The 14,748-nt window shown below is 45.6% G+C and overlaps 1 protein-coding gene across 6 annotated transcripts in view; it reads right to left on the bottom strand.

The window, feature by feature from the left end:
* Positions 1-14,748, bottom strand: part of MYO18A (myosin XVIIIA) — a 278,083-nt gene that overhangs the window by 39,435 nt on the left and 223,900 nt on the right. For all 6 annotated transcript variants that reach the window (XM_030185913.1, XM_030185915.1, XM_030185909.1 and 3 more), the window contains 3 exons: positions 8,529-8,645; positions 7,968-8,051; positions 5,415-5,552 (listed from right to left, as the gene is read on the bottom strand). In XM_030185913.1, coding sequence (XP_030041773.1) covers positions 5,415-5,552; positions 7,968-8,051; positions 8,529-8,645 — 339 coding nt within the window. The remainder of the gene's footprint in view (positions 1-5,414; positions 5,553-7,967; positions 8,052-8,528; positions 8,646-14,748) is intronic.

The following is a 14,748-nucleotide window of genomic DNA, read 5'->3' as shown; positions in this document are numbered from 1 at the left end:
TATCCAAAACCAAATTGAGATCCCAAGGGGGAGCCAAGGGATGCTAAAGGGACCTAGAAAGCTTAACACCCTACAGAAAATGAATCACATCGGGAAGGGATGCTAAGGACTTGCCACCGATAGAACCACAAGGCTGCCAAATGGACCTTAAGGGAGGATCGGGCCAACCGTTTATCCAAATCATCCTGTAGAAAGAGTAAGATCTCCACCACCAACACCCTGAAAGGCTGCAAGGCCCTCTCCTGGCACCAGGCCTCAAACACACACATAAGCCAGAAAGACAGATTGTTTTAGGGCCTGGAGCATGGTAGAAATTACTTGCGGAGAGAAACTCTTCTGTCGCAGGCACACCCTACATCCACCGCCAGAGTTGTCAGGCCCCTGTACCAAGGATGCAGAGGTCAGTTTGGCATGACAAGAACCACCAGACTGGGATGCAACTCTATCCACTGGATAATCTGGTCACAGAGGAAACACGTATAAGAGAACCACCTTTGGCCATGGAAAAACCAGCACATCAACCCCCTCCAAGTACACATCCCTCCAGTGATTGAAGAACCGAGGGACCTGAGCGCTGTGTGCTATCGCCATCAAATCCAGCACCAGAATGCCCCAATGATGCACTACTACTACTTAACATTTCTAAAGCGCTACTAGGGTTACGCAGCGCTGTACAATTTAAACGAGGAAGGACAGTCCCTGCTCAAAAGAGCTTACAATCTAAAGGACAGGTAAGCAGTCAGTCTAAAGGACAAGTAAGCAGTCAATCAAATGGGGGAGTGTAGGTTTCCTGAATAGAGGTAAGTGGTTAAGTGCTGAAAGCTACAGTGAAGAGGTGGGCTTTGAGTAAGGATTTGAAGAGGGGCAGGGAGGGCGCGTGGCGTATGGGTTCGGGTAGTTTATTCCAAGCATAGGGTGAGGCGAGGCAGCACCTGCTCGAAGGCCTCCTGCGACAGGGACCACTCTCCAGGATCCAAGGTATGTCTGCTGAGAAAATCCACCTGCTCGTTTTCTGCGCCCGCCACCTAGGCTACAGACAGCTGAGATAAGTGAACCTCTGCTCACCGAAGAAGGGCGGAGGCCTCCTCCGCAATCTGATGACTTCTTGTGCTACCCTGCTGATCGACATACGCTACTGGCTGTGGCATTGTCAGACAGCACCCATACTACCTTTCCCACCAACATTTGCTGACAGGCAAACAGAGCGAGACGGATCACCCTGGTCTCCAATCTGTTGATTGACTAGTTTGTTTCATCCAGTGATCAAGGCCCTGGGCTACCTGATTGAGACACCACTACAGGCTGCACGGCACCTCTCCCCGGAGAGGAACTCGAACCTCCAAGGCATCTTTCTGAGGAGACCACTTTGCCAGAAAGGCCAGTAATAAGGGCTTCATATAAGACCGGGCTCACAGAACCACTTCCAACATCACTGCCATCGAGCCTAGGATCTGCAGAAAGTCCCAGGCCTGCGGGTCACTCTCCAAAAGAAGTCCCCAAACCTGTGGCTGAAGCTTGAGAATCCTCAGAAAAGGCAAGAAGACATGACTGACCAAAGTGTCAAAATGAACTCCCAGATATTCAAGGGACCATGCCAGAGAGATAACTCTTTTGGCACTATTGGCTATCCAGCCCAGATGTTCTAGAAAATGAACCACCTGAGCTGTATTGCGCTCACTCTCTTGAAATGTCTTCACCTAAATTAACCAATTGTCCAGGTAAGGACGGACCAAAACACCCTCTTTGTGCAAGGCCGCCACCACAACAATCATGACTTTGGAAAAAATATGGGGCACTATTGCAAGACCGAAAGGTAGTGCACGAAACTGAAAATGCTGTACTAATACAGCAAAATAAAAGCAATGCTGATGGGCTCTCCAAATGGGAATATGGAAGTAAGCCTCCATAAGGTCCGAGGAAATGAGAAATTCTCCAATCTGGACTGCAATGATAACCTACTGCAGAGTCTCCATATGAAAGCTGGGAACCTTGAGAGCCCTGTTCACACGCTTGAGGTCCAGGATCAGATGAAAGGTGCTCTCCTTCTTGGGAACCATGAAGTAGATGGAATAACATTCTGTACCCCATTCTTCCTGTGGTACTGGTACCACCGCTCGCAACGTGATGAGTCTTGTCTAAATTCTCCTGCACCTCCCCTGCTTTCCAACTGGAATAGCAAGGAGACTCCACAAACAAGACCGGTAAAGGCTGATCAAACTCGAGAGAATAGCCATCACAAACCACCTCAAGCACCCACTGGTCCAAAGTAATTTGGGTCCATCTCTGGTAAAACGCCTGTAATTGAGCTTCTATTACCACCAGAGCCTGGACCCCTACACCATCATTGGGAACTTCTGACCTGGTCGGGAGCTCTATAACCCTCCATCGCCTGCCACATTGAGCCTGCCATAAGTGGGAAAGCGCGGGGTACAAATGTAACAAAAATAAAAAAATAAAATAAAAATACAACCCAACTCATGACCCCTCCCCAACGGTTCCCATGAAAGGATTGTGTATGTTGGAAAAATGACTCTGCTGAGTACCACTGAAACATCCCAGATGCTAGCACTGAGCCTCTCAAAAACGCTCCTGTGCAGAGGCACCTCTGGGATTGTTCTCTGGTAACCGTGGGACTTTAGAGTCCCCAAGACCTCTCACTAGCTTATCCAACTCTTCCCCAAATAATATGGAGCCATGAAAGGAAAGAGAACAAAGCTTCAATTTAGAGGAAATGTCAGCCACCCAGCCTTGAAGCTACAAGGCTCTGTGGGCTGCCACAGAAAGGCCCATACTTTTAGCAGACGCCCAAAGAAAATCATAATGCATCTGCCAAAAAGGAGGCCCATATCTCCAGCTTAGCCATATCCCTGGCCACTGACTGCTGATCCACCATGGGAGCATCCAGAAATCTCTCTGCTCATCGAAATCATGCTCTGGCCACAAGTCCCCCAGAGATAGAGGCCTGTAGGGCCACAGCCAAGAGGTCAAAGCTATGCTTGAGCATTCTCCATCCTCCTATCCTGGGGATCCTTAAGGAGAGCACCCCCTGTCTATAGGAACTATAGTCTTCATGACCACTCCTGGTCCTCTGAAGGAATGGGGTACAACTTGCCCATAGCCCTTACAACTCTGCAGGAAGCATCCAGGGGATTTCCACTCCACTTGGACCACATCTCACAGATCCCAGTTCATGGGGAAGGACAGACGGCTACCTAATACCCTAATGCTCTTAATAAAAGGGTCCTCTTTCTTCTCCATGCCTTCAGCAGACAACTCCCCCTCCACAAAATTCAGCACCGAGGTGACTTGCAAAATCAATTTCATCAACTCCTCTTTCTGGAAAATATGACCACCATGGGATCCTCCCTTAGAGGAAGGTCCTTGGCCTCACCAAGATCCTCTTCCTGCCAAGGGTCCTCCTCAGGGTCTGCAAATTCTGGTCTAACTACCAGATCAGCAGCCCAGTCCACTATGGGCCGTTTGGTCATCTCCAGAGAAACTCCCTTCCCACGAGTGTCCCTAGACACAGAACCCCCAGACTGTCAGGCCCTGAATAATGTCTAAACAAATTCAGGGAAACCCACACCACCCATTGCAGATTTGACACTGACAGTCGAGGGACCCAGGAGGGAGCACTCTGGGGCCAACTTGTACTGTCTTGGGATCTTGCCAGGTACTTGTAACCTGGATTGGCCACTGTTGGAAACCATATGTTGGGCTTGATGGACCTTCCTCTATCCGCTGTGATTCTCAGGAAGCTGAAAACACCGACTTCGGTTCCTCACAAAGCCTGCAAGGAGCACCGGGAACCAGAACACCCTTTTTACTGCAGTCTCAGCACCAGAGTGGCTTTTCTGCATTCATACCATTGAGACCGTCTGAAGACATGGGAACCACCAAAAGCCCCAAACAAAAAATCAGGCAAGCCTGACACAGAAAATCCCCTCAACTGTACAACATTCACAGTTTTGCCAAATTCTGGGCTTCACTCTGGTCTTTGTTTTTTTCACTTGTCTAAAGAATTAAAGTCAATGGTACACAGCTGGAGGAGGACCAGGCACTCAAGGCACCGAGCAGATCTAGGGCCAAGGCACACAAGGTCCCCTGAAAGGGTGCTCGGCTGATGGGGAGAAAGGAACCCAGCCTTCTAGGTATAACACCCCCAAGGGGAATAAGTGACCCCCATGGAACAACACCCTGCTAGCAATGAAGCATAGGAAAAAGGCAAATAAAATGTATCACTAAAAGAAGCAACAAAGGTCCAACGACCCCAAAATCAAATGCAAAAAAATCCCAGGGACCACCACCCCAGGCCTACCAGACCAGCAAGACTCACCTGCTGGGAGACTGAGAAATACTGGCTGGCTGGCTGGCAACTGAATAGGGGTTTTGTACAGTATTCAGAGTCAGTGTTTCTCAGTCCCCACCTGTCTGGAATGGCCGCTAAAGGAGGTCAATTACAAATGTAACTTAATATAATAAAGAGATAATCGAGGTAAACAATAATTGGAATTAAGTAGTGTTAATTGGTGCTAATTGAGCCTGCAAATTGTTGGGAAAATGTGGGATACAAATGCTACAAATAAATAAATAAATTACTTGTGCAACTATAGTTGCCAAAAAAAAACCAACAACACAGAAAGGCGGTATATCGTCTCATTTCCCTTTCCCAACTGATCTTAGATGGTGTTGTAACACAAATGTGCATAAAATCCATACCACGTAATTGCAAGGGAGCATGTACTTAGGAAGGGCATGGGTGGGTCAGGGGTGTGCCCAGAACTCATTATAGAATACATGCAGTTATACACATAACTGCTACAGCCAGGTGTGAACACTTACACCAGCCTTTGAGCTGGCATAAATGTTCACGTCTAAAGTTAGGTGCACCAATGTGGACTTATGCTAGTATTCTATAATGTTTGGCGCCTAACATTTGGCAGCCTTTCTTGTATCTACCCCAACACTGTAGACTGCTACATATTCCAAGTTCCCTCTCACCAATAATGTCATTAACTCTCTTTGACTTGAAAGCAAATGTTCTGCTGCCCAGTACTGCTGTCTCTTTTACTGTCACACTGGTTGGGGCTTCAGAGAATGGGCTGTGATCCCTTTGCTCAACCTTTGAGTTTGTTCCTCATTCTATTATCCCACTGCTACAGTTCCCACTACAGTTCTGAAACAAGTTTCATATCGAGCCAGGTATTGTGCAAGCTCTCTTAATTATGAAACCCCAGAGATATGTTTACTATTAAACCTGCAAGTTTTATAGGATTTTAATTTGTCTCTATTTTTCTGCACTTATTTTAGTTTAACTGCAGCCAGTTTCTCATAAATTGGATCTGAAAGCTCCTGCGGGGCTTCTCTTTCACACGATCCTGGTTCGCCTCTCTTCTCCTTGCCTTTCCACCCACCTCCAGCCGCTTCACTTGCGTCCTCTCGAACTCCAGCTTGGTCTCCAGCTCTCGGATCTTGGCTTCCTGCCTACTGACCAAGGACTTGTCTACCATGGACTGCTCAAGGAACTCCAGCTGACTCTGCATTCCTTGCAACTAAATCAGAAGAGAAAGAAGAGGTCAGAGGTCAGCTTCTGCTGTAGTACCATTTCTGCAACACTGAGGAGGCATGCAGTCTCCCATCTGCATGCAATACAATGACACTGGCCCTAAGGCCCACAGTAATCCAGTACAACTTTGTTTGGACTATCCATTCTGGAATGGTGACAGGAAAATGCACCTTCAAACAGAACCCTGGACAGGCAATACGCCTGTGAGCGTAGAGCCCTATAAACACTTGATTTACTCAGAGCAGCACACAACAGACAGGGCATGGATTGACCCTTTGCTGTGCCCTAGGCAAACAAGTGTGCTAAGCCCACCCACAATAATGTACATACAATTTAGAACTTTCGCAAATGGGGCTCTAACTGATTCTAACTGCAAAGGAAAGCCAGCAGAGAAGGAAGGACTAAGAAGCACTGCTAGTCCCAGACTCCTCCTGGATATCTCTGGGCAGCAGTGGCTGGTTCTCTCCTCTGCTCTTCTTTCTACCAGCAGCTAACTTACCAGGGCAAAAATCTGCACTGGGAGACATCAAATTAGCACATCTGAGAATGCTTCTCCTAAAAATGTGGGTCCTAGGCATGTGCCTAGTTTGCCTATGCCTTAATCCTTCCTTGAACACACAAGATTGTATCTATGCGTGTGCTGAAGCTGGAAGTTCTGTGATTACATCATATAAGATCCAGGGCTGGCATAGTCCACATCTCAAAGTTTGCCAAGAAGTGGTGTAAGCCAGGGCCACCCCTATCACTGAGAAGGACTGTTTTTCACACACGGCCCCATTTTTTAGCCCCTATTGATTTATTGCTAATAAGGCCCTACAATGAGTCTTCACACATGGCCCCACACGTACTCTACTCGACAGGCCACTCCTGGAGTGAGTATCCCTGTATGATGGCAAGGGGACAATAACTCCTGTGTCCAGTTAAGGGAAGGAATATAAAGCCTGGATGAGCCCTTTCCCTCTAACCAGTACACACAAACATAACTGTTGATGCTTCTGTGTTCTTTGCCCTAGGGGAAAGGATTCACCTATTTCTAACAATTTGCAAATTTTCAAGTAGCCATTACATCCCTGCTCCTTCCTCCCCACAATACATCTGCAAAGGGAAGGGAGTGCCTTCCAGAGAGAGACCTTTGTTTTAGCCTGTTGTATTCATCCTGTCTGCCTCCTAAAGCCTTGGATTGTCTATCTACCTCTGCAACTCACTGCTGCCAAGGTCAGCCTTACTGTCACCTACTGTAACAAGCATCAGCCAACTCCCCTAGCAACTGCACGGAAAAGACTGTGCCAGGCGAACACAGGAGGGAGGGAGAATGAGAGAGTAAAGGGAAGGGGAGGAAGGGATGAGAGACAAAAGGAGAAAGAAGGGAGAAGGAGTGAGACAGAGGAAAAAAAGGAAGAGAAAACAATGAAAAAAATAGAGATGGGGTTAGAGGTGGGAGTGTATGAAAGGAGGGAATGAGGGGAGGGAGGGAGGGAGGGAGAGCACCTAGAAAAGGAGAGAGAAATCAATAATCTCCTGCTGTTTCATGTAATAATGTCAGACTGAAGCACAGCACACAAACTTTACCCCTCTATCGATTCTGGATTACTGAAGGCACTTTACCATTGTTTTTCCAAATCAATTCCAAACAGCTCTTAATTGGAAGAGATGCAGGCACTATGTCAGTGACTTTAAACTAGGATTAAAATGAGTAAGTAAACCTCCTGAACAGAAACCTCTTCAACAGAGGATTAGCCAGAGACTCCCAGGAGCAAAAGCACCATGGCAGGCCTTGTACTGCACTTCAGGAGATGGGAAATCCATGAGAGACTGACAACACAGAGCTTCCTCTTGCAAAGGATACAGAAGGAATGGGCTGTGTCACACCTAAACTAAAAACTCTGCCTGAAGGGGGTGGAGGCGACACCCTGTGACATCTAGGAGATAATTCTGTAACGTGGCACCTTGAATTGGGCATGGCAGACGGGCACGAGTGCAAATTCGATAATGGTACTTAGGCGTGCCTAAATTGCTATAGAATACTAGCATAAATTTGTTTTGGCATGGCAGAAGTTAGCACAATCACTGGTATAACTTGGCGTGCCTAAGTATGCCATGCCAAGCGCACAACTAACAGTGCACTATAGCTTGTGAGTTTTGCTTGGGGTCACACCCATGGCCCTCTTACAGTTATGCTCTATTTTATAGAATAGTAATGCATTTTGGCCTGTATCTGCCAATAGGGCGGCACTTACATGCCCATTTACAGAATTACCTTCCTAATGCCTGCCAAACAGCAGCACAGGAAGTCATTTTTTTAAAGAGTTGCATCCTGCTTTTACCACCTGCGGGGCACGCCAGGAATCAGGTTACAGGGAGCAGTATTTAACATGACATCCTGCTAAGTGCATTCTCTAACCTTTTCCTGCAACTCCTGTTTTTCTTTCTGGGCTTCTTCCATCTGGCTCTGCAAGTCATTAATCTGGGCCAGGTCTCGAGAAGACTGTTGAAACAGAAAAGCAAGACATTCACAGGCTCAACTTCACCTCTCTAACATTTATAATGAGCAAATTGATGTGCCTGGTGAAATCAGTGCCAAACCCAGAAGTCCCGAAATCCCTCTGCTGGACTAAAGGAACAACTAACTCATAAGTAGTGTCACTATAACATGGCCCTGACTGCAGAACCAACCAGGTCCTGGGCAGCGCAAGCATTCGAGACAGTAAAGAAGGCACTTCACCCTTCATGGTTACCCTTTTCCTGAAAAGGCTCACTGGGAGGACAGAGATAGGTGTCTGAACTTGCTCCAACACTGCTAATGTTCAGCCTCTCCTTCCCCTCAGGGTGGGCTAAGGGAGACTTTACATTAGCCACTGAACCTGATATGCAGTCTCCCCTCAGGGAGGGCTGAGGAGATTTTACCTAAGCTGCTGCCCTGGATCACCAGCATCCCCTTTAGGAGGGCTGGGAGAGCCTTTACCTGAGCCACAGCTGCCTTATGCTTCTTCATCAACTCATTCATGTCCTCCTGATCCTCTTCCAGTCGGCTCTGCAGCTCATTCTTTTCCCGTTGCAGTCGGCTCAGTTGTTCCTCCAGCTGCAAAAAACACCAGATAGATTGGGGTGAGATGATAACATGAAGCTAGATAGAGCCTTTGTATTCCACTACTGATGGTCAAGAAGAAGAAGCCTGGTCCCCCTAACTCTCTGTTACAATGTAACACTACAGCTATTCTTTCAACTTCGAGAGTAGCCTTTTTCCCTAGAGGTTTCAAGGCACCTCCATGACAGGGTTTTGAAAATAGTGATTTGAACATTTTGGCAAGCAAAACATCAAAATGCCGATTTATGCCACTTTTTAAACATTCTTCTCTTTCGAAAATTAGCTCCATAGTGACATATAGAAAGAAAAATGGAGTAAATGCTAGAACACTAACAACATTGGTAAGAAGAAACACATAAGCAGTTATTGAAGGCAAAAGATTCTTTATGAAGCACAGTCCAGTTAAAAAGAATTATGGCATTGACCAATTAATTCCAGTAGCCCTTTTTCTGATGTTTCTGCACTTAAGTCATAGGCACCCCGTATAAGAGGCTTAGGGAGGCTTAGCCTCCCCAGCCTCAACTGCAACCTTTCCTGCCCACTGGAAAACTGCCTTTCCGTATTGCATTGCCCTCTCTCTCTCTCACTCCTTTATCCTGCCACTTCCTTACAGCATCTTTAGTTTCTACCTCCGCTAGGTCCATGCTAATTAATGCGGAGTGAAGACACATGGGACCAAAGCTCTTCCTGCACCCTTCTGCTTCCTCTGCTGATCCTGGAAGTTGATTTCAGAGGAGGCAGGACCGGCAAAGGAAGAAGTAGTGGAGCAGAGAGAGCCACGGTTCTGTGCATCTTCACTCTGTGTTAATTAGCGCGATCTAGCAGATGTGGAAACAGGAGGAAGGGAAACAAAAGGTGCTGTAAAGAGATGGCAGGGTAAAGGAAGCAGGGAGAGGGAGACCAATAAGAGATGAGAGGAGATGCTGGATAGCAGGGAGACAGGCAGATAGAGGAGATGCAGGAAGGTGGTGAAGAGAGGGAGAGACAGAGAAGATACTGGATGGCAGATGATAAAGATGATGTTAGATGGCAGGGGTAGAGAGAGAGAAGAAATAGTTAATGAGGGAAACAGATGGAAAGCTGTAAACAGACGAAATACAGAGGGAGATAAGACCGGATAATATGAATGAAATCTGAATGGATAGAGACAGAAAAAATGGACTAAAGTTGAAAGGAACAGATCAGTGTTGGAGTTGGATGTAGTGGAGGAAGTGAGAAAATGAAGGAAGAAGACAGAAGGAGAAAAAATGACAACTGGACAGGAGACCCTTGGAAAGAGAGCTATAAAGAGACAGAAAAGCAGTAACCAGAGACTGGAACCAACACAAAAAATATTAAATGGTCATACAGCAAAGATAGAAACATGAGTTTCATTTTTAATTTAGAATGAAGTAATGTGGTAGCCATGTTAGTCCACTTTAAAAGTTAATAAATAAAACAGAAAATAAGGCGATACCTTTTTAAATTAGGTTTTGGAGGTGAAAACCACCTTCTTCAGGACAGGACAGCATACTGCTGTTGCAGTATGTTTGTCTTGACTTAAGGAAGGAGGTTTCGGCCTTCAAAGCTATTCAAAAGTGTAATGTTAGTCCAATAAAAAGCTACCACCTTATTTTCCATTTTTGTTTTATTTGTTAATTTTAAATGTAATAATTGGAATATGTCAGTTTTAAAATTTATATTTTGCACAGTACAGAGGGATATGTGTCACTGTTTCTATTTCTTTTATTTTGCACTGTACGCAGAGAGTCTGGCTTCTAGGGGGGGTCAATTCAATTTTTGACTACATATTTCTGTTTTTAGTTTGTGGCTATTTATTCTATACTTGATGAGGATATACCTCTGTTCATGTGTGAAAAACAATGGGTTTTCTGATAGCACTGAACGTGCAGGATTGATCTGTACTAATCCAGCTTGTTTAGTTTTCCAATAGGCATATTGATGTTCTAGTGCCCACTGCAATGTTGATGGTGCTGCCTTTTCTGAGGAAGGCCCTTGTTGTGTGGCCACTGGAAGTTAATAATGTTATGGTATGGTAGAATTGCTTTATAGGTTCTGAGTGATTTTGTAGGGTTTTGTATTACTGCACAGTATGCATGGTACTGGATTTTGGATTTAGATCATGCCTCTTTCAGCTGTAGCTGACTGTGTGTTAAATTCAGGTACAGTAGTAATTTTCCTATCTCTGAAGGGCTTACAGTCTCTTTGTACCTGAAGCAGCGGAAGATTAGGTAACTTATTCAAGATCTCAAGAAGCGGTAGTAGGATTTGAACTCTGATTTCCCTGGCTCTCAGACTACTGCTCTAAGAATTAGGTACAGCTAATACATCTATAACATTCCAAACATGTTTGGTAACTCAACAATAAACTAAAAGCCAACATATTTGAATCCTAGTGGCCATTTAGCAACTTACCAAGAAAATAAAACCCCGTCCTGATAGGCAATTCATTTTATAGTTGCCATTAACTACAAGATTTCTGTTACAGTGTTGCTGAACATATCTGTTCACATGGCCAACAGGCAGATGCTGGACTAAAGAGCCAGGGGTGACTGGGAACAAAGTGTTAAGTACTTCCATATACTTCTAGAATAGAGCAAATATTATTCTGTTTAATATGTTGTATTATGTTGGTGCTTCATTTTGATTTTTGTGGGGGCACAATTCCTGGAGTGTATTCAATGTGCGTATTACCATTAATAACAGAGGAGGCAGCTAATACAGCTGCAACAGAGCCACAAAGGACTCCTTCCTTACTGTGTTCCCATTTCCTCTCCTGTCCCTTCTGGGACCCTCCATGCTGTATTCAGGACAAACTCAGATGCCCTGTCGCAGATATCCAAGGAGAAGATTTACAAAAACAAAAAAACTCTACAGCCTTTTATTTCTCATAGGAAGTTCAGTACAGAGAGGTGAATTTTTAACTGTCCACTGATCCCGTGCAAAGTTACAGTGCAAAGTACCGATAAGAAATTGTAAACTGCATAGTTGCCTCAGGGATCACTTGTAGTACATCAAGTGCTGAAAATAAATAAAACTGTCCCACTATTCTTTTACTATTGACATAGCATTGCCCCTCCCCCACTCCAAAGGTTTTAAGTTGCTCTGTTCCCTTGCATTCCATCAAATACTACACCCTAGCTCCGCCCCATAGCCTCACCTTAGCCCCACCTACTTTAGCCTCCCCAAATAGCTGAGACACCGACCGTCTATGACTTATGTGTTTGTTTATACTTATGCATTTGCAGGTTTTTTTTAAGGTATAGATTGCAAATGCCTACCACAATTTATTATATTGCTAGAAAGCCACAACTGCTTAGAAGGGGGAAAGGGAAATGAGACTTGATATACCGCCTTTCTGAGGTTTTTGCAACTACATTCAAAGCAGTTTACATATATTCAGGTACTTATTTTGTACCAGGGGCAATGGAGGGTTAAGTGACTTGCCCACAGTCACAAGGAGGTGAAGTGGGAATCGAACTCAGTTCCCCAGGATCAAAGTCCACTGCACTAACCACTAGGCTACTCCTCCAGCACCAGATGGAAATTTTTCATGACAAAAGAAAAAAAGATTACAGAGTTTGCACAGGGAGGAGATGGGGGTCTGTAGAGGACAAAGCCAATAGTTTCCCTTTCACCAAGTCTATTCAAATACCTTGCTTTTATTTATTTAATGATCAATCATTTATTCAATCATTTTTGTGGAAATTTAGCTGTTAGCATGCATGTATCACCACTATTAACATAATTATGAAAAGAATGAACATAAGAACCTAGAATACTTGAGGGCGATTTGAAAATTTTATTAAGTGCAAATCAAGCAATCTGATTCTATCACAGTTTTAACAGAGGGTAGGACAGGAGGAATGTCAGACACCAAAAGAAGGCTCAAATGTAAACCAAGATGCAATTTTTGGCCAAAATATTTCAGTTTACATTCGAGTATATATGGTACATGCAGTGCTCAACTCTCTGCTTCTCCCTCTGTGCAACAGCAAAAAGTCTTCTACAGGAGACTGTGTGGTGGAAAACTGTGATGACTCAGCACAAGGCTGGACTTCTGCACAAGAGAACACTGCAGCACAATCCTGGAGACAGCCCAGTGCTCGGATTTGTTGCCTTTGCACAATACTTCTGCATAAGGATTGCGCCAAGAGTGAAGACATTTATAGTGCTTAACAACCATAACCATATCCATAGGGTCCCTGAACAAGGGACTCACTGAATGACCTGGGAACCTCCAGGAAGTAAAGCAAAAAGGACAGAATTCCAAGAATTGCTCCTGTGTGTCCATAACTGTCTAGCCTCTACACAGGTGGGAGTATTAGCCTTTAGAAGTGTATCAAGCCAATCAGTAGATTGAGATGATCACTACAGAAATGACTACGTTGGTCAGAATAAAAGAAGAGCTTGTTCCAGCCTGTCATGTTGATAGGCTATAGACACGGCCATACGGAACATGCAATTTTTTGTGTCATGTCTCAGTCTCCATCAGTTGAAGCACATCAGATGAATTTCTTCCATCTGGCAATCTCCAGCACAGAGGGGGAACAGTGTTGAGAACACTGTCACATGCCCATTTGGCAGAGCAGAAGAAACAAAACTGAAGAGCTGAAGAGACTGCTGCACATGCTCACAACTTTACACTAAGTTCTGAGCTTTGGGAGAGCAGTTTCATCTCAGTGGCATCAGATGACATAACCCACTTGGATGTCTGTTTCAATCCTGCTGGTTGACAGAAAACAGCCTTTCCATATGAAAAATCCTTTATAAAATTACCTCCAATATAGGAAACGGTACCTGTCATCAAGACTCAGAGTGGCCAAATGCATTCACTGAGGATGAATTTGGCCACTGCAGCACACCAGAATGAGGGAGACCCATGGAGACACACATCAAATACTTGTAGTGGCCCCAGCATTCACCCCCTCTCTTTCCCATCTGGTGGCACTGTAGCCATGCTCCTACCACTGTTTCCTCTAGCCCACATGGTCAAGAAATCCAAAAGAGAGCTGGCTTGCACAAGAGGCAGTGGCAGGAGTACAGGAGTACAGACACAGCAACAAGAGGCATGGGATTGTGGCACTGATGCTGTCGAGTGGAGTGCAGGTGACTGCTGGGGTTGCAAGTGTTTGGCAGGTATCTGCTAGTCCATAAATAAAAGCAACAAATCAAATAAAGCTTTATATACAAACTGGAGAAAAAGCTGAGAGAGACAGGACGGCGAGGAGAGGTGGAAGAAGAGGGTGGAAGGAGTAAAAGTGGACTCAGGCCCTATGAATTTCAATGCTGAACTATGGGGGGTACTTTCCCCAACATATGCATCCCCCCCAATACTCTCATCCCTCCCTTATGCCCACTGTCTTGCTCCCTCTCTTCTCTGCTTTGATATTCTCCAAGACAGGGCCACAGGAAACTACAATTGCATCTTGAGCGACTCACCCATCATAGCATCCTTGCACCCTGAGCCCTCCCCCAGCACATCCATCCCCCGCCTAAAAGGACCCCCCCCCCCAAGGAAGAAAACCTTTACCCCCAAGAACATTCACTCCCTGCTGAGAATCTCCCACATTCTTGTAGGCCCCCCAGACCCACCTGAGAGATACCCTGGTGGTCTAGGGTTGGGTGGGCAGCAGCAATCCCCTGTAGATCACTGTAACCTACCCTACCCTAGACCACCAGGGCATCCCTCAGGTAGGCCCAAGAGTGCCTTTGGGAAGGAGAGGGTCTTCATGAGGGGGGTTTGCAGGAGCAGGATGGATACGCTTGGGGTAGGGGGAGCATAGGGAGAGAAAGGGGAGATGTTGGCCAAGTAGGGGAGGCAAAGTGCAATTTAGCATCCCTGCCTCCCTTTTGCCCTGTGAGACTGCACTGGCCACACACATCTTGCTATGGCCCTGCTCCAAGATCCTGTGGAGCCTCTTCTATCAGTCAAACGTATGTAACCCTTTTGATTTTATACAGGGCAAAGTGCTCATTCATGCCTTTCATTTCTGAAGATTTGCAGAGACGTGAGCAATAGTCAGCCCCCTAACAAAGCCTGCGAGACAGAGAGCATTTGGACTACTCAGTGCCAGGCCCAGATCAATGCTGTAGA

Source organism: Microcaecilia unicolor, chromosome 13, assembly GCF_901765095.1.
Source record: "Microcaecilia unicolor chromosome 13, aMicUni1.1, whole genome shotgun sequence".
Classification (NCBI taxonomy): Eukaryota; Metazoa; Chordata; class Amphibia; order Gymnophiona; family Siphonopidae; genus Microcaecilia; species Microcaecilia unicolor.
Note: the sequence above shows the minus strand (reverse complement) of the source record. Positions and strands in the feature narration are given on the sequence as shown.